General features: G+C 46.0%; 1 protein-coding gene across 6 annotated transcripts in view; it reads left to right on the plus strand.

The window, feature by feature from the left end:
• Window positions 1-26,543, plus strand: part of MSRA (methionine sulfoxide reductase A) — a 1,385,155-nt gene that overhangs the window by 849,864 nt on the left and 508,748 nt on the right. For all 6 annotated transcript variants that reach the window (XM_069605714.1, XM_069605717.1, XM_069605715.1 and 3 more), the window contains exon 4: window positions 2,951-3,055. In XM_069605714.1, coding sequence (XP_069461815.1) covers window positions 2,951-3,055 — 105 coding nt within the window. The remainder of the gene's footprint in view (window positions 1-2,950; window positions 3,056-26,543) is intronic.

Genomic DNA, 26,543 nt, shown 5'->3' on the forward strand with positions numbered 1-26,543 from the left:
TCCTTTCGCCAGACCACTCTGTTACTTAGTATCGCTGATCTCACAGCTGCCTTTTACTTCAAAGTTCATTCACAGGTTTGCCTTTCTCATTCACACGCGTGCAGCCTTCACTTGTGATATAATGTTACTACTTCATTTGCTTTAAGACTCACCAGTCTCTCGGGTCGCTGGCCAACTCAATGGCTGTGTGCGCTTCTTCGGATCAGTCGGATGCAACGGCCTCCAGTAGGGAACCCTTGGCGTTTTCGGCCCGCTGCGCTCATCCCTTGGTCCTTTGCTCTGCTTCAGTAGGTGTGTCTTCATCCCAGATGTTCTGCTCATACTCGTATTCCGCCTTGCACAGAGTGTGTCTTTATGTGTTGCCTTTTATTTGTGTGAGGAGAGCTAACTTGTATCAGGTGGATGCACTTAGTGTAAAGTGCCTGACTTTGCCTGACCCAATTAACGGGACATGTCTTTATGATGTGAGAGAGTTAGTCTGGTTACTCTGTCCCTCTTCCTCAGCCCAGTGTTTGCGTAAAAAGGAGGGGGGAGTTGAGCCTTTGAAAAATCCTTCAAAGTAGGATGGGGTAGATGAACAAAAAAGGAGGGAATAGCGCGTCTCACCATCGGCTGTCTCACCCCCGCTCCACAAAGACCCCTCACCCAGGTGATCCACCCGCAGTGGTCCACCCGCAGGAACTGGATCCAAAAGCGATTGCCCTGTTCTGGCCACCTGGATGACAAGTCCCTGAGGACTAGCGGGTGAGATGCCCTTTGGTTTCTCACAGCACCCTCTCATCACCTGTGTCAGGCAGGCATCACCAGCACCAGGCAGACATGGGTACCAATGGCACGCCAGATGAGGAGGAGGAAGACGCATGCTTCAGGTCACCCTGCTTCATCCCTGCCCCTCTGCAGATTGCACAGCCTTTGTCACAGCACTCACTGGCTCCAATCTGGGTGAACCTGGATGCCATGGAGTAGCGTCTGGTGTCAATAGAAATCCTGCCAGAGTTGCAGGTGCAGCACCTGCGGTCCATCAGGAACAGTGTCCACGGATCATCCAGGAGGACTTCCTGGTCCCTGGACCGCCAGTGCCAATAGCTCTCTGTGTCAACTGCTGACATCACTACTGTTGGGCACAGGATGAGGGAGCATACCGAAGGCATATCAGCCTTTGCAGAGTTCATTCATTCATGCATGCACCTGACATTGCAACACATCCGAGGCCAGGAATCCGAGCCCTCCACCTCTGTCACCCAGTCGGAAAGGCCTGGCACCACGAGGCAGCACTCATTACACCATCTGACCCCAACAGCGTCTGGCAGGCTGGCAAGAGGCCACAGAAGTGACATGTCATGATGCTATTTTTATGGGCATGGGTGTTTGGGTTGTGGGAGGTGGGTGGGAGGGATGTTGGAGACGGTGTGTTGGGGGTCGGGAGGTAAGGAGGTGTGTTGGGGATGGTGTTGGTGGGGGTAGGGGTGTTGGGCATGGGGAGGAGGGTCGGGAGAGGTGTTGGGGATTTTCAAAGGCGCAAGGGAGGTGGGAGGGCATGGGTGTTGGGGTACGGGGAGATGGGTGGGAAAAGGTGTTGGAGAGGATGTGTTGGGGATGGTGTGTTGGAGATAGTGAGGTGGGCGAGGAAGGGTGTTGGGGATGGGGGAGGTGGGCGGGATACATGTTGGGGATGTATTCTTTTGACACTTCACCATTAAATACTAATTCAGTGGAAGCAAAAGACACTTGCTTTCGGCCTTGTTGGGCCTCCTCTGTGAGGTGAAGCTGAGCCTCTCTAAGGCATAGAGAGCAAGGTGTCCACATCTGGATTACCCTTGGTTTCTTAGAGTGAAATCCCTAGTTTTACAACATTAAACAAGAGTGTGGGAGCCACTCTACTGAGAAGGAACATGGATCAAACACACTATTATATAGAATTTCTTCCACTCAGGAGGATCTACAATCATGCTATAGCTCACTGCACCCAACACCTAGGAGAAATATCCATTTGCATATCAGTCTGGTCCCACCCACAGGGGCATTTCTGCAAATGGATATTTCTCCTCTGTGAAAGGTATAGTGAGGTAAAACGTGCTCGTAGACCCTCCTAAGTGGGTACTTTCCCATAGAAACAGGTTGTTTTGCCGTGTTTGTTCTCGGTAGATGGGCTCCCAGGACTTTCTTGTAAATGGCATCAAACTTCCTGTTTCTTTATACAGTACAGCTGTGTCAAATGCATGTATTATATAACTTTTCCGTCATGCCCAACTGCATCAGCAGAAGGTGGATTCCCGCCGTCTCCCCCATAATTCTCCGCACAGTTACACTAAGGGTTAATTTCAGCCTGGTTCACGTTTAGGGGAGGGGAAGAAACAGAAATGAGATTATTTCCAATTCAGGATGAGAGTGCGCTGCATCATCGCCCACTGTGGTACTACAGAGGGGGCCCGCCCCGTGACCCACTGAGTACTATCGAGGTGAGTTTGCACAGGGGCTGCACTTTAAGTAAAATCCTGGATGACACAAACCAGGCCCCGCCTAATTTCTTACATTCCGTTTTTACAGTTTAAAATATTTCATAAAGTAATATATTTTGTATTGATGCTGATTTCGTATTTGAAAGTTCAGAACCCCACTAGGTTCAATGTCTTTGGATCTGTTGCACATGTCTACTGCAAGAGCATACAATCAAGGGCTGTGGCAACACGAATGAAACAGGTGTGTGGTTTGAGTTTATGTTTCTGCTTTACCAGCAAAATAATTTGATTGGCGAGTCAGAGAAATTCTGCTTCTGGCCGAAGGAATGTACAGGCAGAAAAAGGATCAGTCTTAATGACACAGGGATTAGAGCTGAAAGAAAGATTAGCGCTGAAAGGAAAGCTCTGTTATGAGCCATTTGAGGTATCTGTCTTAAGTCTTGCTAAGCATCTCTAATGTCTCTATTAACCGTATTGTTCTCGCTTTTCAGGGAATACAGGCCACGCAGAAGTAGTACGCGTCGTCTACCAGGCGGAAGACATCAGCTTTGAGAAACTGCTTAAGGTCTTCTGGGAAAACCATGACCCGACACAAGGTAGAGTGATGAGTGAGCCGGTATTTAATGATCTCACTAATTACAGCTGGGATAATTAGTGTTTGCGCTACATAGAAGAGATGAACCTTGAAATCACGCAGGAGCACCGAAAAGGGATAGCAAGGGACCAGGTGTGGGTGGAGGAGCACCCTCTTTATGGATGTCTGTGGTACGCGCACTCCCCCCCAGAGAGGGATAAGACAATAGAATATGCGGATCAATTGTCGCTGTTAGTAATCTTCAGTCCCGACGTCGTATTTTTCATGCGGATCACAACACGTCTCTTAGCATCTTCCAAAGAGCCCTGTTCCGATTACATTACAAAAGATATTTAAAATAATATATTGGCTGTAATCTTCCTTGATATGTATTATGACAACTAAAATGCAGGGATTACAGTGCCCCCACAGAGGATGAAAATTTGCTGGAACATTTCTCACGCTGACTGCTTAGTACTGAGTGAGTGCAGGGGAACGAGCCCAACCACCTATATGTGGAGGGAAGGTCTTTCACCAAAATTGTTTAAAACAAAAAAAGATGTGTATAACAAATATTGCACATATTTACAGAATAAAATGTCATATATGTCATAGAACTCACTCAGGAATACTAAAGAATCTTGCTGACGCAGTGGAGGCGTCCGGTGGCCACTGTCAAAGTCCCCCGAAGGAATCATGTCCTTAAAGGCGGAAGAGAGAGAAAAAAAGAGGAGGCCTGGGTAAGCACAGGAATCGGTGGAGGGGTGGCGGGATGGACAGTGAGGAAAAGGCAGAGGTAGGGAGATGATGAGATGGTCAGGGATGAAGATGCAGAGGTGGGGAGACCAGGGATTGAGGTGATGGACAGTGAGGAACAGGCAGAGGTAGGGAGAACAGGAATTGAGGAGATGGACAGGGAGGAAGATGCAGAGGTGGTCAGATCAGGAATTGAGGCGATGGACAGTGAGGAACAGGCAGAGGTAGGGAGATGAGGAGATGGACAGGGAGGAATATACAGATCAGGAATAGAGGCGATGGACAGTGAGGAACAGGCAGAGATAGGGAGATCAGGAATTGAGGAAGTGGACAGGGAGGAAGATGCAGATGTAGGGAGATCAGGAATCGAGGAGATGGTCAGGGAGGAAGAGGCAGAGGTAGGGGATGAGGAGATGGACAGGGAGGAAGATGCAGAGGTGGGGAGATCAGGAATAGAGGCGATGGACAGTGAGGAACAGGCAGAGGTAGGGAGATGAGGAGATGGACAGGGAGGAAGATGCAGAGGTGGGGAGATCAGGAATAGAGGTGATGGACAGGGAGGAAGAGGCAGAGATAGGGAGATCAGGAATTGAGGAAGTGGACAGGGAGGAAGATGCAGATGTAGGGAGATGAGGAGATGGAGAGGGAGGAAGATGCAGAGGTGGGGAGATCAGGAATTGAGCCGATGGACAGTGAGGAACAGGCAGAGGTAGGGAGATGAGGAGATGGACAGGGAGGAAGATGCAGATCAGGAATAGAGGCGATGGACCGTGAGGAACAGGCAGAGATAGGGAGATCAGGAATTGAGGAAGTGGACAGGGAGGAAGATGCAGATGTAGGGAGATCAGGAATCGGGGAGATGGACAGGGAGGAAGAGGCAGAGGTAGGGGATGAGGAGATGGACAGGGAGGAAGATGCAGAGGTGGGGAGATCAGGAATAGAGGCGATGGACAGTGAAGTACAGGCAGAGATAGGGAGATCAGGAATTGAGGAAGTGGACAGGGAGGAAGATGCAGATGTAGGGAGATGAGGAGATGGAGAGGGAGGAAGATGCAGAGGTGGGGAGATCAGGAATAGAGGCGATGGACAGTGAGGAACGGGCATAGGTAGGGAGAACAGGAATTGAGGAGATGGACAGGGAGGAAGATGCAGAGGTGGGGAGATCAGGAATAGAGGTGGTGGACAGGGAGGAAGAGGCAGAGGTAGGGAGATCAGGATTTGGGGAAAAAGAGAAAAGGGGAAGGAAGCAACGGCATATTTCATTTGTAAGCACACGAGACAGACCTTCATTTAAATTAGAAAGGGTGGGTTCCTATGTAGCCCACTTTAAATTTCAAGGCAGATGTATAGTGTTGTGCCATCCACTCTCCCAGATAAGATCGGGAACTCACACCAACTCTAACTTCCTTTGAAGGTTTGCCCAAGATCCGTAAAAAAATCTGAATCAAAATTAGCAACTCTTGAGGGGAGATCCAGGGATTTGAGAGGCGTGTAAGCAGCTGGGACCTCTAATCATACTGTAATCTTTCACTATAACACATATGTTATGGGGTGGTCAGTGATAATGTCGAATCCAATAATGTCGACAGTCAAAATGTCGGAAAAAAAATGTCGAAAAAAATAATGTAGAAAAGCAATAATGTAGAAACAAATCAGTAAATAATTAAAATGTGTTGAATATGAGGGGTGAGAGGGTGGTGGGGGGTGGCAGGGGGGTGTTTGGTGAGGGGGGTTGGGGGAACCCCCCCTAGTAAATGATATTTTTCTTGTTTATTTATTTATTGAATAAATAAATAAATAAATATATAATTAAAATGTGTTGAGTATGAGGGGTGAGAGGGTGGTGGGGGGTGGCAGGGGGGTGGCAGGGGGGTGTTTGATGAAGGGGGTCGGGGGGGACCCCCCCTAGTAAATGATACTCTTCTTGTTTATTTATTGAATACATAAATAAATAAATGTATATATAATTAAAATGTGTTGAGTATGAGGGGTGAGAGGGTGGTGGGGGTGGGGGGGTGGCAGGGGTGTGTTGGGTGAGGGGGTTGGGGGGACTCTTCTTGTTTATGTATTTATTGATAGTGCTAAATGACATTTTTTTTCAACATTTTTTTTTCTAAAAATTGACTTCATTATATCTATAGGATTTCGACATTATTGTTTTCGACATTTTTTTTTCGACATTTTTGTAAGTCGACATTTTTTTTTCCACATTATCACTATGAACCATGTTATGGTGTCCAGCATTTGCACTGCGCCCTTCATCACCACAGTGGTCTTACAGCACCTAAGCCTTGCCTGAATCAAAGGTGTATTGTGAACCCGCCCGGGTGTGGTCAGATCTTGAACTTTTGAGAGGGACTAAATGGAGTTGGAAAAAGGCTAAGATAGTAAGTAGATTGACCTGGATTGGGGAGAATGAGGAGAAAAGAAGGAAGTGAATTATCTGAAGCATGTGCAGAAGGGGAGTACACAAAGGGAAGAGGGTGGCAGTGGATTGTATCGGTGTGTGTGTGATGGGCTGAATGCTTTTCTCTGGCTGTTGCTAATGCCACAGTCACTTTGATGTTAGAGGGCACAAGAGCTGCTAAATTACTTTCAAGCCTAAAAACATATTCATAAATTTAATCGCGAGTAAATCCTGAAATATAAAACTCTCGAAGCCAAATGGTTCTGCGCTTCATTTGGTTTTGTGGCTCACAAATGGAGCTGTGCTCAAATGGGACACAGTCTATGCCATAGGGTAGGAATGAAGAAAAAATGTTGAATTGAATAGAAAAATAACTAATATTGTATCTGATAAGGTCAGGCAATAGCCATGAGATTAAGCACATGTCATGATACCTAACTGAGAAAAATCACTAAACCTCAAATGCCTGCCAAAAACCCTTGTGGGCAAAGTTGGAGCCAGGGCCACCAGTCTGAATGGGCTAGTAATAATAGACTTGGAAAATTCGGTTGTCCTATATTGGGAAACAACAACTCCCAAAATACTTTTCACCAACACAAAAATGGCAGTACGCCGGATTATGTGTGCAACCTTTGGTATTTTCCTTTCCCTTATGTCATATGCTTATCTCTAGGCCAAAATAAAATAAACTAAATAAATAAATAAGGAGATTGCTAATAAGTTGCATTGACGACTGAAAAGTTGCACCGATTCTGGTGCCCAGTTGTTATTCTCCCAGCTGAGCCGTCTGCCGAGTTTTCTTGATAACAGTCTTTGCATGAGCTCATGCCTGAAGCAGTTTGATAGGGCTGTTGTGACATGAAGGCAAGGTTGTGTAAGGCCTGTATCCAGTGTGCATGCTTTTTTCATGGTGGCCGTTACTGTGTGTGCAAGGCGGGGGTGCACCCAGCGGTTTCCAAGTGGGGTGCAAAGGTAGCAGAATAGCTAGGATGGGTGATGAAGCAGGGTCAGGGGAGATCCAGAGGGAGAACAGGGTTGAGTTCAGTGATCACTAAGATGTTCTTTGAGGAGCCGGATCTTCAGGTCCTTCCTGAAGTGTCAGATAGAGGGGGCCAGACTCATTAGCATTGGTAACTTCTTCCAGAGACTGGGTGCATAGCAGAGAAAACCCCTTTTTCCTCTGTCTTCCCTCTTACAGTTCTTTGTTTCCAGCCTGGTTATGTTCTGGCATCATTGTAACTGGTTATTTATAACGTGCCTAATACCGAGAGGTTTCTAAGCGTGGACACGGGGATCAAACCTGTGTTGTTCCACATCGTCTTGTTTCCAAGGCGAGTGCGCTGCCCCTGAGTTATCTTCCCGATATGTAGAACAGTATTTTGGTTGTGACACCTTTGTAGGTGATATAGGCAATTTTTATCGCGATGTCTGTTTGAAGGGTTTGAATGAATTTGCTGTTTGTAGGGTTAAGCTTCAGAGATACACTAGATATTCAGGTTTGGTTGCGGGATAGACAGTGCTTGAGCCGATAGATGCTTTTCGTGTAAATTATTTTTGGATGACTCTGTGGTCATCTGCATATTGATGTATTTTGATGTTGGTGAGGAGTGCTTCCTTACGTTCCATGTAGAGGTAGAAGATGGCGGGTGACAGGATGGAGCCTAATGCAAAGGTTGCTGGGTGATGCCCATTTGGACTAGCTGATCTCTGTTGGAGAGGTATGGAGGTACGGAGCAAACCACTACAGGACTGTTCTATCGAAGTCCATGCACAAGGTGAGGATGTTGAGGAGGGTTTTGTGGTCAGGCAGTAGAGTGGTCAAGGAGGATAATTCAGCAGGGGACCGCTGTCTCCAAGGTGTGTACAATGTCACTGATAACCTGGATAGTGGCAGCCTCTGCGTTACATCATGGTCGGAAACTGGATTGGTATTCCTGTAGGAGATTGGACTGAGTGATCCTTTCTTGAAACTTGATAGCAACTGTCTTCTCAAACACTTAGTCGACGAAGGATAGAGCATGATGGTGTTAACGTTTGACAGGTCATTTGGGTTAAGGGTGGTGTTCTTCAGCAGGAGGAGGATCTGTCCCTCTTTGAGTGAATCTGGGAAGGCGCCATGCATGGTGGATGTGCCGATGATGTTAAGAAGTGGTGGGAGTGCTTCACACTGGAGGAAGGTAGAATGATGTCTTTGTAGTTGGTGTTTCTAAAAGCTGTGGTCAGGTATTCTGGAGTAATTGTCCTGAATCTGGCCCATGTTGATGTGTTGCAGGCTGGTATGGGCGGGATATCAGAGTTGTGTTTGGAGCTGTTAATATGTTGCCTTATCATGTCTGGGAACAAGCTGATGATGGTGCTGAATTTGTCAGTGGTTTGAGGTACTGCATAGTCTGGTAGCAGGTTGATACAGTGCTTCACTGCTTGCAAGCTCTTGTTGGATGCTCCCATTATTGTTGTTGCGTAGTAGTTACATTTTGCTGTGGTGATGGGTTCCCTTCATGCAGTTCTGAAGGTTCTTAATGTGATGAGTTCTTCTAGTTGATGGGTTTTTCTCCAGAACCTTTTTGTGGATGGTGCATTTGCTGTTGATTGGTTCCTATGTGTACCCAGATGTGGCGGGGGGGAGGGGGGATCTTGTGTTTGTTGAATTGATGTTTTGACGATCCATGTTTAGCTTGTTAAAGTCATGAGGCCTGCTGAACCAAGTGTTTGGCAGGTCATAAACAGGGCCACATTGGCCCTACATTTGTTTATTTAAATCCAACTCTGGTTCAGATGACTGATCAAATCAGCCATTTGGTAATGGGTTTATAATTGTCTGGCAAAATGACATTGACAGATGGTAACTTTGGAAGCTGGCTACCGCCAGGGTTACCTCTACTTCACGCTTCAACCCGCTAAAGATTTTTCAGTCAAACGTCTAGTATCTATTGACTTTAATGTCTGCCTAGAATACACATTGGGCCTCATTACGAGGTTGGAGGTAGCCTTGCCGGTAAAACCGGCAAGACTACCTCCAAACTCGCAACCGGGTCTGTCACCTGTGAATGGGCAATTACCGGGGTATTCCGGCCCAGCCGGACCCAGTAATTGCCCATTTGCGGGTGCCGGAAACGGTAAATCCCCATTCCCATTTGAGCCCCACAGGGCTCAATGGGAATGGAGACGTCGGATGCACCGGCACCATTTACAACTGTGCCGGTGCATCCGACTTGCTGTGCTCACGGGTGCCGCTCTGCCCGCCAGGTCAGACCTGGCGGGCTGACAGACACCTGCGAGCACAGCTCGTAGTATAGCGGTACGGGAGCAACGGCGCCGGTAGCACCACCGGCACCGTTGTTACCTTACCGCCATACTTATAATGAGGCCCATTATTCTAACTCTCTTTTCCTGAACGCCCATTGAATGGTTGTGCACTTTATATTCTTAAATTGAAAGTAAAAGTTTGGCAAGAACAGGTTATAAATACAAATTCTTATTATATATCTGGATATTACTTTCTAATATATATATATATATATATATATATATATATATATATATATATATATATATATATATATATATATATGGATATTACATTCTATTTCTCTCATCTAAATTATATTATTCCCTGTTTTGTATCCCTGATCACCGCTAAGCCTTGACAAGCCCCTCACCACTGACTATGCTGTTTAGGGATGATGGGAGCTGTAGTTTAAAACATCTGGAGAGCCATAGGTTGCAGACGCTTGGTAACGTGGCAGTGCTGACACACAACAGGAGAGGGGAAGAGAAATAGCAAAGGGGCAAGATACAAAGTAAAAGGGAATGTCTGAAACAGAGAAAGAGGTCACGGGAAATAGCAATAGAAAGAAAGAGTGCAAGCAGCCTGAATAGCATTTTATTTCTTGTACTTTTGGGTAATAGTTTAGTTGGCATGTCAGATTTCTTTTATGTTGTATCTTGAGGGTGCGAGACCCGAGTGAGTGGTGGGAAGGAATGGAGTGAAGCACGGAACCTTGAATGTTCCATGAATGCTAGTTAGACCCGAGAGAGAAGATGGATGACCGCTGAATTCAGCTACCACATTACAGTACTTAAGACTGACTACATGTAACCTGATGACCTGATCAACCTGTCATGAAATATCAACCTACTCCCACTGAAACCCGGCTCCCACGTCATGTGTTGTATTTGTATTTTTTGTATTTTTATTAGGTTTATGTAGTGCTTTAATCCAAAGCGCTTTATAATAAAACAGGATACAAGAATAATGAATGAAGCATAATAACAATCATGAAACAAACCAGCAAGACAATATATAGAACAATTTACCTAGGTTGGGGAAGGTGAGGGAAGGGATAAGAGAAGGATGAGGAGGAGGGATAAGGGAAAGGGATGGAAGGTAGATGGGTAGGAGGGAGAATAGGGAAGTAGGAGAGTAGGGAGGTAGGAAGGGATATCAGATGGGTGCGGGGGGGGGGGGGGGGAATGGAGAAGAAGAGATTTCAGGGAGGTGCGGAATGAGGAGTATGTCCACTCTGGGAAGACTGCATCAGCTCCACAAATCCGTCATATGCTACTTACTGCCGGGGCTGTGCATGCTGAACTATGACTGCAGCCTATTGTGTTTTTCTTAAACCTCCTATTGGATGCTGCCTTCTTCGCTGGATAGAGTCTGGTCTGCAACATTGTGAAGGCATGGCATTGTTTTCTTTCTGAATGGCGGTGGTTGTATTTGTGTTGTCATTTTAATGTTTACATTTAACGATGCTTAGAGATAATTGATTAGCAGGACTTCAATTTGTAATTTCTGCACAAAATGTTTATCTACAGTCATCGTTCATGCATTTTTGCAAAGTATGCCTATGGCTGACTAACTGCGAAATCTATGGGTGGTCTATTATATCAAGGCTTTGCCATTGTAATTCCATGCGTACAACAAAACAAAAATCACCTGGGTGAACTTGCTGAAGTATACCTGCCATGAATCTGTCCGACCAGCACACCCCTGTTTCAGTCTGAACTATTCTCTCACCTTTGATGACCTTCAGATCCCCTCACTGGCCCCCTTCCATAAGTAAACTGAAGCAGCTCCATTAATGTGTGGTGTTAAGATGTTTGGACTCCTCCTGCTTTACCATTTCCCATTCCTACTGGAAGACCATGAACCCCTTTGTAGAGGCTTTTTGTAGCAGATCTCTTGGAGTTCTACAAATGGAACAACCAGAAATGCTGGCCATGGGAAGCCATACAGAAGACAGAGGCAGTCCCTGGGCAGGGAGCCTGTATAAAAGGAGGTGAATGCCTGAATGAGAGTAAACCAGGTGATGGAAGGGTAATATAATGAGACATTTACCTGGGACAACGACTAAGGAACCGACATGAATAAGATGAAGGATAAAGGTTGAAATCCATCGCATGGTCAATCCACATCTTTACATTCATGATCTACCTTTTCCAGAAGGGGTTCGGCTGGGGTTAGCCTCTCCACATTCCTTAACCAGAGCTATTCATGTCACGCGAAACCTTAACCTGCATCTCTTGGTGGTCCTAACGCCATGCAATTACGTCCCAAAATAACCTTAGATATCCCCTTCACAGCACAGATTCAAAGGCTGCTCATCTGTTCTTTTCCTTGCATTTGTACCAGCGAAGCATGTGCCAACAAACCCTGATTCTCAAGTATTTGAACTTGAAATGTTGATGCCCAGTAGTCGTAGGCCTTAGCAGTTCTAATTGGCAGGTATTTATACTGCCAACCTGTTCTGAATGTCTGCGCTTTTTTTAGACCGCGCGTGAGGAATCCGTCATCTGCATATAATTAGACATTGAAAACTACATTGTACTTCTGCCGAGCAGATGTGCCCGCCTCCGCAATTGGAAGAACAGCTGCACACATGTGATTTTCTAAAATGCCTTGAAACCAACGTTGTGCTTTTCGATAAAGCATGTTTCCTCAGTTAGGCATTTTATTATCTGAAAAGTTTCGACTAAGCCTGCCAAGGTTCACCTCTGCTTACCCTGCCTTTGACACTCTGGATCCCCCACCTCAATGACCTTCTAAGTGTGCCCTTACAATCTATCCTTCAATGTGTATCCATATTAGTGTACCCTTGTAACCCATAGTGCAGCTCTACTTTGCTTCCCAGCTAGGTTTGTGTGATATAGAGACTGTCACATAAAGCTCTAAAGGAGACATGGTATCACAAGTATGACACTGACACAAAAGGTACAATTTGAAAAAGGTTAATTAAAGTTTCTGGGTTTGGAAAAACTCCTACTTTGCCCTATAGCTAGGATGGGAGTTTTCCCTGCCATCAAATAATAAATAAAACAGTCCTAGTTGAGTCTGTCAAATCAAAATGCCCTACACTAACAAAACCTAATGCCTTTCCTATCTCTTGTACAAAAAGTCTGTAAAGGAGAATAGGTATGCAAAGGAAAATCAGTGTTAGAATATGAAGAATAAATGTGGCTGAGTCACCTCTCCTCCACACGTTACACAGCACAGAGTAAGGTGGTCCCTGTAGACAGTGTGACACACTCTGGCTCAGGTTCTCAAAATAAAAAGGCACTTCAAAACGTGGATGGAGGCCCGTCTGGCTTTCCACGTTAAAGTCGCTCTGCCAGAGTCAATTAATGCCTTCACTGCCTTCCCATTTACCAGAGTTCTCTCATAGGTGAAATCTGCTGAGGATCGGCATAAACATACGCTAAAGGTTTCTAGGTCTTCCTCTTCCCATACCTCTCCTTTTAGGCATCCTATTTCCATAGGCTCCTCCCTTTGATTTTTGGAACAATGCGGGGCCAAATGACCTGTCTCTCTACATGAGAAGCAGATGGGTGGTGATGGTTTAACTCCCCTGGGCTCTTCGCTCCTTAGCTCATCTTTACCCTTAATGTCGTTTTTTAATATTTCTACAATTTCTTTCGGTATCCACTCTTGGGTTTTAGAGAGTCCTCCACCTCGTTCTAATGTCTGGGTTTGAGAATGGTAGGTTGCTTTTTGATATTTTCGGTGTCTATGTAAGGAGTGGAAATGTTTTACTGCGGTGTCTGAGTGATTTTGGGCAGTCTCAATAGCCTTACTAAGGGTTTTCCGATTTAACTGCAATACTGCTTTTTGTAAGAATGGAGGCAAAAAGTTGATAAATTCTTCCAAGATGATCATTTCCACTAGCTCCTCCAGGGTTATATTACCGACCCAAAGGGAGACAGTATTTTTAATTTGTTCCCCTACTTCCACAGGTTTCTCATCGGGGTTTGATCTGATGGATCTAAATTTCTGTCGATAAAAATTATTGGTCTGGCCTACTCTTTTGAGATATCCTTCTTTGATGGATACGAAGGTAGCTCCCAAGGCGAGATTAAATAACTGATAGGCGGTTTGTAGCTTGCCTTTTTAATAGAGGTCCCAAGAAGCATTTTTAAAAATGTTCTCCCCATCCCAGCTGCTCAGCTAATCGCTCCAAATTAAAAATAAATTCTCTAGTTCTTCTCATTCATGGTAGGGTTGTAATATCCCTTGAGGTAATAGAGGTCTTGCTTGTAATTCAACCAACTTTGCCAAATTTTCTTGAAAATGAGCTTCGGCCTGAATCTGATGGGCGGCCAGTTGAGCTACGACTGCCTCAATATTGCCCATATTTTCGGGAGAGTTAAGGGTTCTCTCTGTTGTATATTCTGACTCAGAGAAGAAAAGGGTCTCAATTTCTTCAAAGAAGGTTTCAAAGTCGTTTGACCCTTCTGAACTTGAGTCTGATGAAGGGGGTTTGGCGCCAGAAAAAAAAGAAAAGGTGGGTTTAGGGCAGTAGGTCGAATGAAAATGTGGCAGGTTCTTATTTTTAAGACTATTCGGTCCCATTGTTGTATTTGATAGTGCGCTATCGGTAGGATATCTAATAGCAACTGGGTTCGAAAAACATATCCTGTTAACTAACCAGGATTTGAAGTTGGGAGAATAAGATCTCCTTAATGGTGGATATTCCAGCAGAATCAAGTACTTCTATAATCCTGTTTTTCTCTACAGGTGAGATGACAATTATTAGCATGGGCTCTCAACTTTTATCAATTGAGTCAGATCACAAACCTGCCACCATATATAAGGCAGGCATGGTATCACAAGTATGACACTGACACAAAAGTTACCATTTGAAAAACCTTTATTAATGTCTCTGGGTTTGGAAACACTCCTACTTTGCCCTATACTTTGCCCTATAGCTAGGATGGGAGTAGTCTCTACCATCAAATAGTAAATAAAACAGTCCTAGTTTGTTTGTCAAATCAAAATGGTGTACACTAACAAAACCTAATGCCTGCCTTATCTCTTGAAAAAAAGGTGTATAAAGGAGAATATGTATGCAAAGGAAAATCAGTGTTAGAATATAAAGAATAAATGTGGCTGAGTAAGCTCTCCTCCCCACGTTAGACAGCACGGAGTAAGGTGGTCCCCTAGACAGGATGACACACACTGGCTCAGGTTCTCAAAACAAAGGCAGTTCAAAACATGGATCGAGGCCCGCCTGGTCTTCTACATTACAGTCTCTCTTTCCAGCTTGCAAAACACAGTTCAACAAAAAGTTCACACCGGTCTCCCTCAGTCGGGCTCGGACTTTTCAAAGCAAAACTTTCAAGTAGATCTCCCTCAGTTGGGCTTGGACCTTTCAAACACAACACTTGCAGGGATTCCCTTCCCCAAGCTTAATTCGCATCCTTTAGAGGGTCCTTCCCCTAACTTATCATACTTCTGGTCTCCCTCAGTCGGGCTCAGACCTTTTCCTGATGTAGGAGAGTTTCGAATGTGTGAGGCTTTTACTATGGACCCTCCACAAGACCACTTCGACTTTCCTTTCAGGTCACACTTCTGTGGTATTTGCCCCAGTGTCACTTGGTCTGGGTAGTTCGATGTCATAAGCACAAAAGTTCAACGTTCACCTGCCGCCTCCCTTTTCCCAGGGGTCATTTTGATCACTTCACTTTTTATAGTTCATTCACTTTACCACGTCATAACAAAATCCTTTCACCTTTCACAGAGACTTTCGAGTGGGCTACTTCCTTTAACTGGTCCACTCCGCTACTCAGTATCACTGGTTTCACAGCTATCAGTAATTCAAAGTTCATTCACAAGTTGTCATGGCCACAGGCCCCAGAACACAAAAACCACACCATCTAGTGATGGGGCAATGGGTCACTTGACTCACTTTTGTCCCTTTGGGACCTATAAACACAGTGGCCCTGGCTGGACTCAGTCCTGGCACCTTTGGTGCCAGGCTAATAGAGATGTGAGCAGGAACATTTTATTTCAGTGTAGGAGTGCTTTTATTTTACAAGAACTTTCCAGGAGCTGAAAGCCTTTATTCCAGAGAACATCCTAATGTGCTAACTCATCGGGTTTGGCTCCCTAGGCCTGGTCTTTATGTGCGGACTCATCGGGTGTGGCAGGGTGTGGCAGGTAGGCTGAACCTGGTGGGCGTGGCTTCAGAAGCTCAGCTATATAAGTTGCTCCATCCTTAAGGCCGGTGCTTCACGTTACTGTGCACTCGCGTGCAACGTGACGCTCACTGCCGCTTGGACCAATTTACTTACCTTTGAAACCAGGCGTTCTCCTGCATACTCACCTCCAGGAAACCGGTGCTTCATCGCTTCATCTGCAGACTCATCTCCTGTCATCCAGTGATCTTGATCCCGACGCCGCAGCACTGCACTCCGCATCCACGAACTCGTACCCTGTGAAGAAGAAGAAAGACAAGGTTAGAACATCGGTCCTAGGGCCGCGCCACATTTGAACGCCACGCGCCCCCTAGTTAACAACTTACTAGCTACTGTACCACTGCAGCTTCGTTCTTCATTCCCTCCGGCTGTCACCTCGAGCTCCGCAGCTTCTGCTGGGCCGGCAACATCACCTGCAAGGGAAGAAAGAAAAAGAGCAAACATAAAAAGTGGAACGGACAGCAATACAAGACACCGAACTTTACAACAAAAACAGACGAGGAAAGACAAAGGCGTACAGGAACACTTACCTGAAGTATAGTGGCTTAGTCTCAGCAGGACTGGACTACCATATGCAAGTGGCCAGTGAAGGAACTTGGTCTCGATCATACAAGTGCCCCTGCCAGAAGCAGCAGGACGGAGTGTTCGTCAAAACTAATCAACAGGAGCAGTCCCGAGCAGAATCACCTATTACCACCAGTCACCACATAAGCGCAGAGGGCGAAGTCGGACCCGAGCGACCTCACCCCCAGGAGGGCTGCAACCGTACCCCAACGCCTCCGCAGAGACCAGGTGAGCGTAACACAGGTCTGCCTTCCTTTGCATCTCATCCACACTCGTGCAGCCTTCAATTGTGCGATAAACCTTTGCATCTTAAATCTTTAACACACACCAGTCTTTCATGTCGCTTGCACCGGCTGTGTGCATTTCTTTCTTGCCTTTTTAGTTTTTAATTCACAAGTCAAGGTTAATACCGCAGGCTTGACCTAGCCTCCCCAACTCGGCTGTTCGCCTGGGAGGTTTGCTAGTGTCCAGAAACACAATGCAGTCTTCTTGTCTGGGATTTGCCCTTCTCCATGTGTCTTTTGTGGCCTTTTAGAGGCAACGACCTCCTACAGGTAACCCCTAGGGTTCTCTACCCTTTGCTCTTGTCCCTCGGTCCGTCACTCTGCTGCAGTAGGTTCACATTCACCCCGGAGGTTCTGCTGTTGCTTGTGTTCCACCTTGCTCAGAGTGTTGATGTCAGATGTTTGCACTTAAAGTCAAGTGCCTGACTTTGCCTGAACCGATTAGCGGGACATGTCCAATGAGATATGCAAGGGTTAGCCTTTTTACTCTGTCACCCTCTTCATTGGCCCAGTGTTTGTCTAGAAAAGGGTGGGGGGAAGTTGGGACATTGGAGAATCCTATAAAATAGGATGGGTCATGTTTTCGGGAAAGGGGGGAATACCACGTCTCACCATCGGTCGCCTCACCCCCACTCTCCAAACACCCCTCACCCAGGTGATCCTCCCGCACTGGTCAACCCCCGGGAACTGGATGCAAAAGCGATGGCCGTGTCCTGGCCACTTGCATGACAAGTCCCTGAGGACTAGCAGGCGAGACACCCTTTGGTTTCTCACAAAGCACATACATAACTCCATATTTCAGGTCCCTCTTCTCTTTCAAAGGTTCATCAATCTGTACTATATGTCACAGATTCCTTTATCAAAAATTTCACATGGTGTTTGCTATCTGCACAATTGATAGATATTATGGCCTGTCAAAAAGCTGACTGGGACCACAAAGTGTGCCAAAGACTAAGTATCAGGGTCAACTAGTTTATTAGCAATAAATTACATGCGATAGGCCAAATCAACATAAAATGAGGTGTTCAACAAATAAGCCAGGATGCGCCAATTCCCAATGTCTTTGGTATGCCTCCCCTGCCTTCTTGACCCTAGCAAGTTCCTCTCAGTCTTCTTCGGTGTCCTCAGTCCAAAAGGGCTTCATCACCCATTTTGGAGCCTTTCTTGGTTTCAGGTTTTAGAGTCCTGAACCCTTTCTTCATGTACTAACTAGTTGTGGTCTTCTGGGAACCCATACCCCAAAGACTAAGTCTAGCCATCAGTCCTCAAACCAGCCAGGGAAGGGTTGAGAGTCTTCAAGACTGACGCAGAGAGAGGTAGAGAGAAGTCCCCGTTGTTCTGCCCTATAGTCTGCTTTGCCTCTTTCGCCTCTATACTACTGATGTGCTCTCACTGCCCCACCATCGTTCCTGTGCCCTCTTCTGTGCCTGCCTTTTGCCAACCTGATCCACCAGAGCCATCCTGGCCTGACTGGCTAGGTTTCAGTGGCTGGTCAAAATCTCCTGTGGCTCAGTACAATTTGCCTTTATTGTCTCCTCCAGATGTTTCCAACTAGGAGCTAGCCTTCCTTCTTTTGGTGGTTTCTTTTAACTTCCCTACCTCCAAAGTCATCCTCCTATCTGCTCCTCAGGTTGGTCTCCCTCCTTCAGGCCTGTCTCCAAAACCACTTCCTTCAGAATACCTCTTGTACTCCCTGATGCTACCTCCTCCTTAACACCAATTTCAGTTCCTCATAATGCCACCTCCTGTTGTGGGCCACTTCCGCCTACTCATACTAGCACCTCCACTTCAATACTGCCTTCTCCTTTTGATGTTACCACATCCTTTTCAGCACCACAATCGCCTCCTCATGTTACCACCTCCTGCACAATACATCCTTTACCTCCTGATATTGCCACCCCACCTCAATACTACTTCCCTTCTCCAAATCCTTCCTTTCCAGTCTTCTTCCCCCCACTTCTGTGTCTCGTCAGTGTCCATGGCCTCTCCAGCTTCTGCTATCCAATCTTACTGTTTGTTTGCCAATCACTCTTAAATTCCAATCAGCTTCTCCAACAGCCCACCAACTTACTGGGATCACTGGGTTTTATCGGGGTTAGTTTCCTCCCCATGGGCTGGGATCTTTGTGAGGGTATATACCTGTGTTTTGAAATTGATTAGGGGCTGGGATTGGATAATTTTTCCATGAATCTACCTTGCTCTCTATGGGCAGGACCAAGCTTCATTATGGCTTGTCCCCCATCTTGGAATCTACATTCTCACTGCATAGTACTTGGTCTTTCAAGGAGACAGATCCTCTGCTTCCCCAGCATGCACATCCGCTTGAGAGTTATTTTCCTGCAAGTGAAAAGAAAGCTTTCGCTTGATAAATCTGGCATTTAGATGGGGTGCATCTTGCTGGTGGTCACACCATTTGAGATTTGGAATGGTAATGGGTCAGAAATGTGAAGCGGACAACTGCTTGTTGATTTATAAAAATATGCCATTTTATTAAAGAAAATATATTAAAAAATGCCTCACTATCCCTACCCTGCCGAGGATTATTCCTGCCTGGCCAAAGCTAAAGGGACACTTTCTAACATTTGGTAACTGGACCTCCCACTAAACAACAAACAAATAAAAGAAAATATATGGCAATACAATACAAACAACCATATTGGCACAATGTTGGGGTGACCTTTTCGTATCCTAGGTTCGTATCCCTTCCCCAGGATTCAAATATTTCAGCAAAGTTACACTGGTTACAAGTCTTTGTTCCTGGATAAAATGTCCACTTTCAACTTTCAGAGAAGAAAATAGCACCAATGGTGATCTTGGTCACAATGAGTCATCTCTTCTTCCAGAAAGTTTGCCACAGTTTACAAGAAAATATAACATTCTTAATCAATAGTTCGTACTTCTTCAGTTACAGTCTTAATATTCACATTGGTATATTTTGTCAGGATGACTTCTTAGTGTTGCTTCTTCCACTTCAACAACTACATTTCTGCTGGCTTTTACTATGAGAACGGTCACTTTTGTCACATAGTACTTTACTTGTGTCAGACCAAAACAGCCAGACATAAAGAACATAATTTCTAGACACTGGAAACTCCAAAAAATATTTAGACTGTATTTTTTACTCTATTTTTAAATGCTTATTGCTAGTCCACAACCAGGCATCCAGACTGATCTGCAGGGTGTAGCAACGAGACCATATCTCTCGCAGATTGGAATCCCAGAACTGTCTCCCAGTAGACCAGAGAGCCTCTCAACAGATCTTATGTGTAACCCGTAACACTCTTTTTAACTCGGGCCCAGAGTATTTGAATGAGTGTTTTAACTTCTACACCCCTGGGAGAGTCCGAAGGTCATCCAGCAAATGGGTTATCAGCAGCACAAGATTTATGAAAACCCTGCATGGATGGAAGAGACTTTTCCACCATAAACCCTGCGCTAAGCTTTGGAACAATACCCCTCTCTGCTTGAGACAAGCAACAGAGCTGCATCACTATAGCGGTCCACCTAAGGACTCTTTATATGTTAATAAGAATAAGAAAGACCTCTTATCTTAGTCTCCTCAACTATTGTTATTGCCTTGATTGTGTTTGAAATCCCTGAAGGACACCTGGGTTTGTGTTGTGATTGGTATAATGCACCACTCTTGCTCACCTCCTCAGTCTCATGCACCCCAGTGCTTGTGCTTTGAAGCGGTTTGCATGCAATATAGCACATTGTACAATTCCAATAAAATAAGAATTCAAATAAAATGACTCTTGGAAAAGTACAGGACTCTTATTCCAGGCAGTATTGTGCTAACGTCTTGAAATTATGTTTGGCCAATGACACTATAGCCTCAGTTGTGTAGTTACTTGTAGAATGATACTAAGGTGAACAACTAACTACATGGTAAAGTTGGGAGCACGTTGACATGATTGCTGCTATTGAAAAATCATGTTGGTAATGAAAAGAGCTGCCAGATTGTGCTTGACATTAGCATGCGCGTGTTTGTGCGTGTGTTTGTGCGTGTTTGTGTGTGTGTTTTTTTTTCTAGATTATCTACCATTGTTGAAACTCATTCTATCTTGGATTATCAGAACCCGCTTTGTACCTTAGCCATACCTATCTAATCACACTGCCATGTGTTTTGTTCCATTGTAAAGCACTGCACCCTTGCACCTATGTACAGAAAGCTGCCAAACATGGCAAACGTTGGACGCTTAGTGGTGCTACATTTACTCACATTTAAGGGCTTGTGTAATTCAAACATCTCAATAACAACTCAATTACAAATATAACCTCATGTGACAAGGACATCAACATCCACATCTAATGCTAAGAATGCAGACATCCACTTCCTTAGCATTCCATAGAGGGTGGGAGGATGATAAGAATGCAGGCATCCCGACCATAGCATTCCATAGAGGGTGGGAGGATGGTAAGGATGCAGACATCTTGACGTTAGCATTCCCTAGAGGGTGGGAGGATGGTAAGAATGCAGACATCCCGACCATAGCATTCCATAGAGGGTGGGAGGATGGTAAGAATGCAGACATCCCGACCATAGCATTCCATAGAGGGTGGGAGGATGGTAAGGATGCAGACATCCCACCCTTAGCATTCCATAGAGGATGGGAGGATGGTAAGGATGCATACATCCCACCCTTAGCATTCCATAGAGGATGGGAGGATGGTAAGGATGCAGACATCCCACCCTTAGCATTCCATAGAGGATGGGAGGATGGTAAGGATGCATACATCCCACCCTTAGCATTCCATAGAGGATGGGAGGATGGTAAGGATGCAGACATCCCACCCTTTGCATTCCATACAGGATGGGAGGATGGTAAGCTTGCAGTCATCCCTTCCTTGGCATTCTTTAGAGACTGGGAGGATGCTAAGGATGAAGACATCTTGACGTTAGCATTCCATAGAGGACTGGAGGATGGTAAGAGTTGTTATTGGCTAGGTTTGGGTTTTGTGGAAGTTTAGGTACGCACTCCGACTTGGCTGGTGATTTCCTGCACGTGGAATACCTCCACCCTTTGGGCTATATTGTTCTCAGTACATGCATTGTGTGTTTTTGAGCAGGAGCGCTTGATGACTGCCATGCCCCGTCTTTCCCTGCACCTTGCCCTGTATACATGGAATGCTTTGAGTGACTGACATGGAATGCTGTGTGTGAGAATGTTATGTTCTGAATGGTTCTGTGAATGTCAGTTGAGATGGACTGCCTTATCTGATGTGGCCTAAATGCATTCCTGTACCCGGAGCTGCAACCCAGTAAAGATGTTGCCTGTTACTAAACTGGTGTCAGTGTCGTGCTTGGCCAGGACTCCAAATTAACAGTGACCCATTGAAAATTGGAGAAAATATCAGATTTGATTTGCATGACTTCGATTCCCAGTTCTTGCTGGTGCCAGTGGTTTTGAGTATGCTCAAGAGAGTTCCACTTTCTGAAGAACCGTGGTGTGGAATCAATGCCCTCTGTAAGAGGCACATGGCACCCGGAGTGATTTTGCATTCCGACAAACTGCTTGGACACAATGCATCCAGCCCAAGTCAACTCCACGCAAAAGGTTCAGCTTTGACTATAAAAACATGGACTGCTACAACCAGTGTAAGCACAACATGGGGGAAATCACAGGAGAGGCACGAGGCTAATTCGTGGGGGCTTATTAGACTCTCCGTCACAGCAGATGGCATAGTTAGTTCATTGGCGCTGCGGAAGGCGTTTGACACCCACACAGCCATCTGTTTCTCTGTCGAGCAAGAGAAACCCTAGTGAGACATTCTGCAAGGTTCTCACATTGATTTGCTGTGCTAGCTCAGTAGGGATGTTGCGGACTGCAGAGATCTGTGTGTAATTTGCAGGTCACTGGTTCGAATCCCTGCAGGACCAGTTTAGACATTCATTCTTTAATAATTCAGTCTGTTTGTGATGTTTTGTGCTGCAAGCGAGTTCATTGCTGGGGCAGCTTCAGGGGCCCAACAGCACAGCTCGGATGATCAGGCCTTTTGACATTCACAGGAATATAGCTTCTACGGGAGCAGCGCTGCAGATCCACAGGAATATAGGTTCTACGGGAGCAGCGCTGCGGATCCACAGGAATATAGCTTCTACGGGAGCAGCGCTGCAGATCCACAGGAATATAGGTTCTACGGGAGCAGCGCTGCAGATCCACAGGAATATAGGTTCTACTGGAGCAGCGCTGCAGATCCACAGGAATATAGCTTCTACGGGAGCAGCGCTGCAGATCCACAGGAATATAGGTTCTACGGGAGCAGCGCTGCGGATCCACTGACAAATGATTGAAGCATGGATCTGCCTTTCCCTCCCTAAACTGTATCCCCTGCCTGTAATCATAGGGATCCCCCTCTTTCTATGTCATCCCAAATATATCCTTAATAGTCTATCCTAATTGTACCAATGTTATTCTTTCCTTTTACTGTATCCCCTTGCTGGAAGCGCTCGGTTGATTCCGGGCTAGTCTCCCATCATATAAAACCCAGCCCAGGCATGCAGCATGCTCTTTAAGAGCAATGTGTACCATTCAAATAAATACATGCCACCTGCAGTTATCTATACATTTGTTTAGTAGAGTGTCTGCTTGTTGTGGTTTCCCTTTGAAGTGAGCCCTTTAAGGAACTCATGGTGGCAACAGTAAAGGCAGACACAAGTGATCACAGTTCAAGGGTGTTTATTAAGCTGTATATGGGTGAGTAAAATGCCTAATCTAAACCTAAATCTAAGATGGGAGCAAGCTACAACAATCAAATAATAATAAAGCAGTACTAGTGGTGTCTTGTCAAATAAAAGGGCCTATACTAAAAAACTATTGCCAATCCTTACCGCTAAATTACAAAATAGTGTAGAATAATGTTGTGAAGAAAAGAAAGAAGTGTTCTCCAAATGATAATTCAGGATGGTATGGCTGGGTCTCCCCACGTTTTTAGCATGGGACAAGGCAGGACTTTTGAGCATAGCACTCTCCTGGGCCTCGCCAGCATGAAGGTACAGTTCCTTTGAACAATGCCAGGACCTTCCGAGGCCAAGTCTCTTTCCTGCAAAAATCTCTTGCCTTAGAAGACCGGCTGTACCAAAGTTTCTTTGGCAATCTTTTCACGTAGGGCGACTGCTCTTCGCCTCTTGGATCTCCCTCAGCCAGGCTCCGATCCTTCTTGCAATGTTCGCATCCCTCAATCGGGTTCACCACTGTCTTTCACTCAAAACATATCACTTAACAGTCTTAATGTCCTTTTCACCAGCTATCCATTGTGGACATCCCTCAGACGGGCTCACGCTTGTCATCACAATGTTCACAGGTATATCACTAGTTACTACCAATTCACAGGCAGCCCTTGGTCAGGTTCACATTTGCCAGCATTGTAGACATCTCTCAGCCGGGTTCACATTTGTCGTCACAATGTCTCTTCACTAGTTACTCTCATGTGTCAAAGACTTTCGAGTGAACGAGGGGTTTTGCATGACCCTCGTAGGACCACTTTGACACTTTACACTAGTCTCTCCTAAGGCTTCTTGTTCTTCGTAGTTTCAATAAAACAACACAACTGCAAAAATGCTTTAGTTCGAGTTCTTCGAATGAGCGCCCCTGCGACGCCTGAATACTCTGCTTCTGAACCTTTTGATAGGATTTCTTTAAAGTTCAATTACACAAGTTCTTTGTTCAACAAGGTTGCCGCTTGCAACCTTGGGCCCAGCACAGTTCGGTTTCACTATATGTCTTCTCCGACTCAATGGCTGTGCTGAAATGCTGGAGTTTCTTATCTCAGTAGGACGGCACAACGGTGGCAAGCGCTTATCCCTACTTTGAATATCAGTGCAGGAGAGCCCTGTGTGCCGTTGACACCTGTCGCACCGCATGCCAGCTGGACGTCTCAGCCTTATGATCTCCCTTTTCGGAGGCTTTGTGCGTCTGTGGTGAAAAGGGCAAGGGAAATTCCCTCCTCAGCGTCCCTCCAGGTCTCTCCGCCAGAGGCGTTGCTAGGGGGGGATAAGGGGGCTATAGCCCCTTGTCATTTGGCTGTAGCCCCGGATAGAATCTCAGGAGCTACAACCAAAAGGCTAGCTAGCCCCCAGTCCCAACTGTTCCGACATTAGCGTAGCCCCGGGTTTTTTCCAGACCTAGCAACACCCCTGCTCTCCGCCTTCCACCTCCATTTGAACTGCCGGTTCGGAATAGCTGCTTCCTCGTGTGTACAGCCTTGCTCGAAATGTTCTTTCTTGCTCTGTATTTTATCCCTGTGGGGAAAGGAAAGGGCCATCAGGTTAATTGCCTGACTCTGCCGGACCCTTGTGTTGGGACATGTCAGGTAAACGGCCCTGGTGTTGGTCCATTGTCTGTCTCTGTGTTGGAAAGTGTTCATGTTGGAAAAGGGGGTGTAGAACCTCTGAATATCCTATGGGGTAGAATGGGGAAAAGGTGTTACAAGGAAGGGGATACCACGTCTCGCCGTCCTGTGTCCCACTTCCACTCCCCGAGGACCCCTCATTCAGGTGATACTCCCGCACTGGTCCACCCCCAGGAACTGGATCCAATAGCGATGGCCGTGTCCTTGCCACTTGGATGACAGATCCCCGGGGACTAGTCAGGTAGACACCTTCAGGTTTCTCACAGCCCCATGAAGGGAGGTTGGAGGGGGAATCGTGCCCATTTGCAAGGTGGCAGGGTCTTGCTACTCGGAGGAATTCATTTATAGACCCACGTTGCTTCTAGTGTGGAGGAGAAGCTGCTCGACTCAGGGTGGGGGGCTGTGCACATAGTGACAGATCTCTCCATAGCCAGGGGATGTCGCCTGCACTTGGACACCTTTAGCCTTTAGTGCTTCAATATACGAGATTGCAAATAATATTTAAGAAATGATTTAATATGTGTAGTAGCCGTCCATGATGAAAACATAGGGCCTCATCACGGCCTTGGCGGTATCCCAGCGGTAATACCGCCAGGATACCGCCAATTCAAATAGCATTACCACTACTCGGTCCAGCACAATTTTGCAATTCCCCATTTCTTTAAGAGTCCATAGGTCTCTATGGTGCTTTTCGCCACTATTGGCGCCGAAAACAGGCAGAAAGCTGGAGATTTACCTCCAGCAGAAAGCTGGAGGTAAAACTCCCAAATTTCCACCCAACTCATGATTGGGCCAACCCTTAAATGTGGTGGTAATAGCATTACTGCTGCCTTTAGGGGCTACCGCCCAACTCCTGATGAGGACAATGGTGCAGATGTGATGTCTACAGCATGATTAGCGTGGCCACATGTCAAACAAAAATTGTCCTGGCCAATAGTTTCCACCTGTGCGTATTGGAAAGGCTGCAGGGGCAGATGGGGAAATAAGTAAATTGTTGATGAATATGTTGGTAAGCGTGAGAGCTGTGAGAAACCTGAGGCGTTTATCCCAGGCTATTCCCGGGGATCCTTTGTTCAGGTGGCCAGGGGAGGGCCATCGCTTTTGGATCCCAACCCTAGAGGCAGACGAGCGAGGAAGCATCACCTGGGCAGGGGGTCCTCGGGGACTATGGTAGACACGCCCTTGGGCGAGACATGGTATCACTCCCGTTCCAATACACCCCTACCATACATCCCCTCAGTTGTCATAGTATATGGTCAGCAGAGTCCCATCATACCCTAGTACTTTACTGTAAAAAAAAAAAGGGGGAAAACAACCAGGGAAATTAAAACCATCCATAAAATCACAAGAACCCAATAGAAAATCCATTCACCGACCACAATACATTTACCCCCTTCATACTGAAAAAAACATACATGGGTTTTCCATGATCTATGGAAAAACCTACAGCACCCATAATCCCTAATTCCATTCTAGAAGTCCAACTACTGGGATGAAGAGGAGGCAGATGGGAGTCATGAGGATTACCAATAGGAATCAATGGGCAATGGCAATAGGAATCAATGGGCAATGGATTCCCATGGGCAGTCTCCATGTTGTCCCGATAATGAGGTCAGGCAGAGTCAGGCAGGGCGGGACAACTACTCACACCTCACTCCGAATAACTCTAGTGG

Source organism: Ambystoma mexicanum, chromosome 4p (genome assembly GCF_040938575.1).
Source record: "Ambystoma mexicanum isolate Mex_15411 chromosome 4p, UKY_AmexF1_1, whole genome shotgun sequence".
Classification (NCBI taxonomy): Eukaryota; Metazoa; Chordata; class Amphibia; order Caudata; family Ambystomatidae; genus Ambystoma; species Ambystoma mexicanum.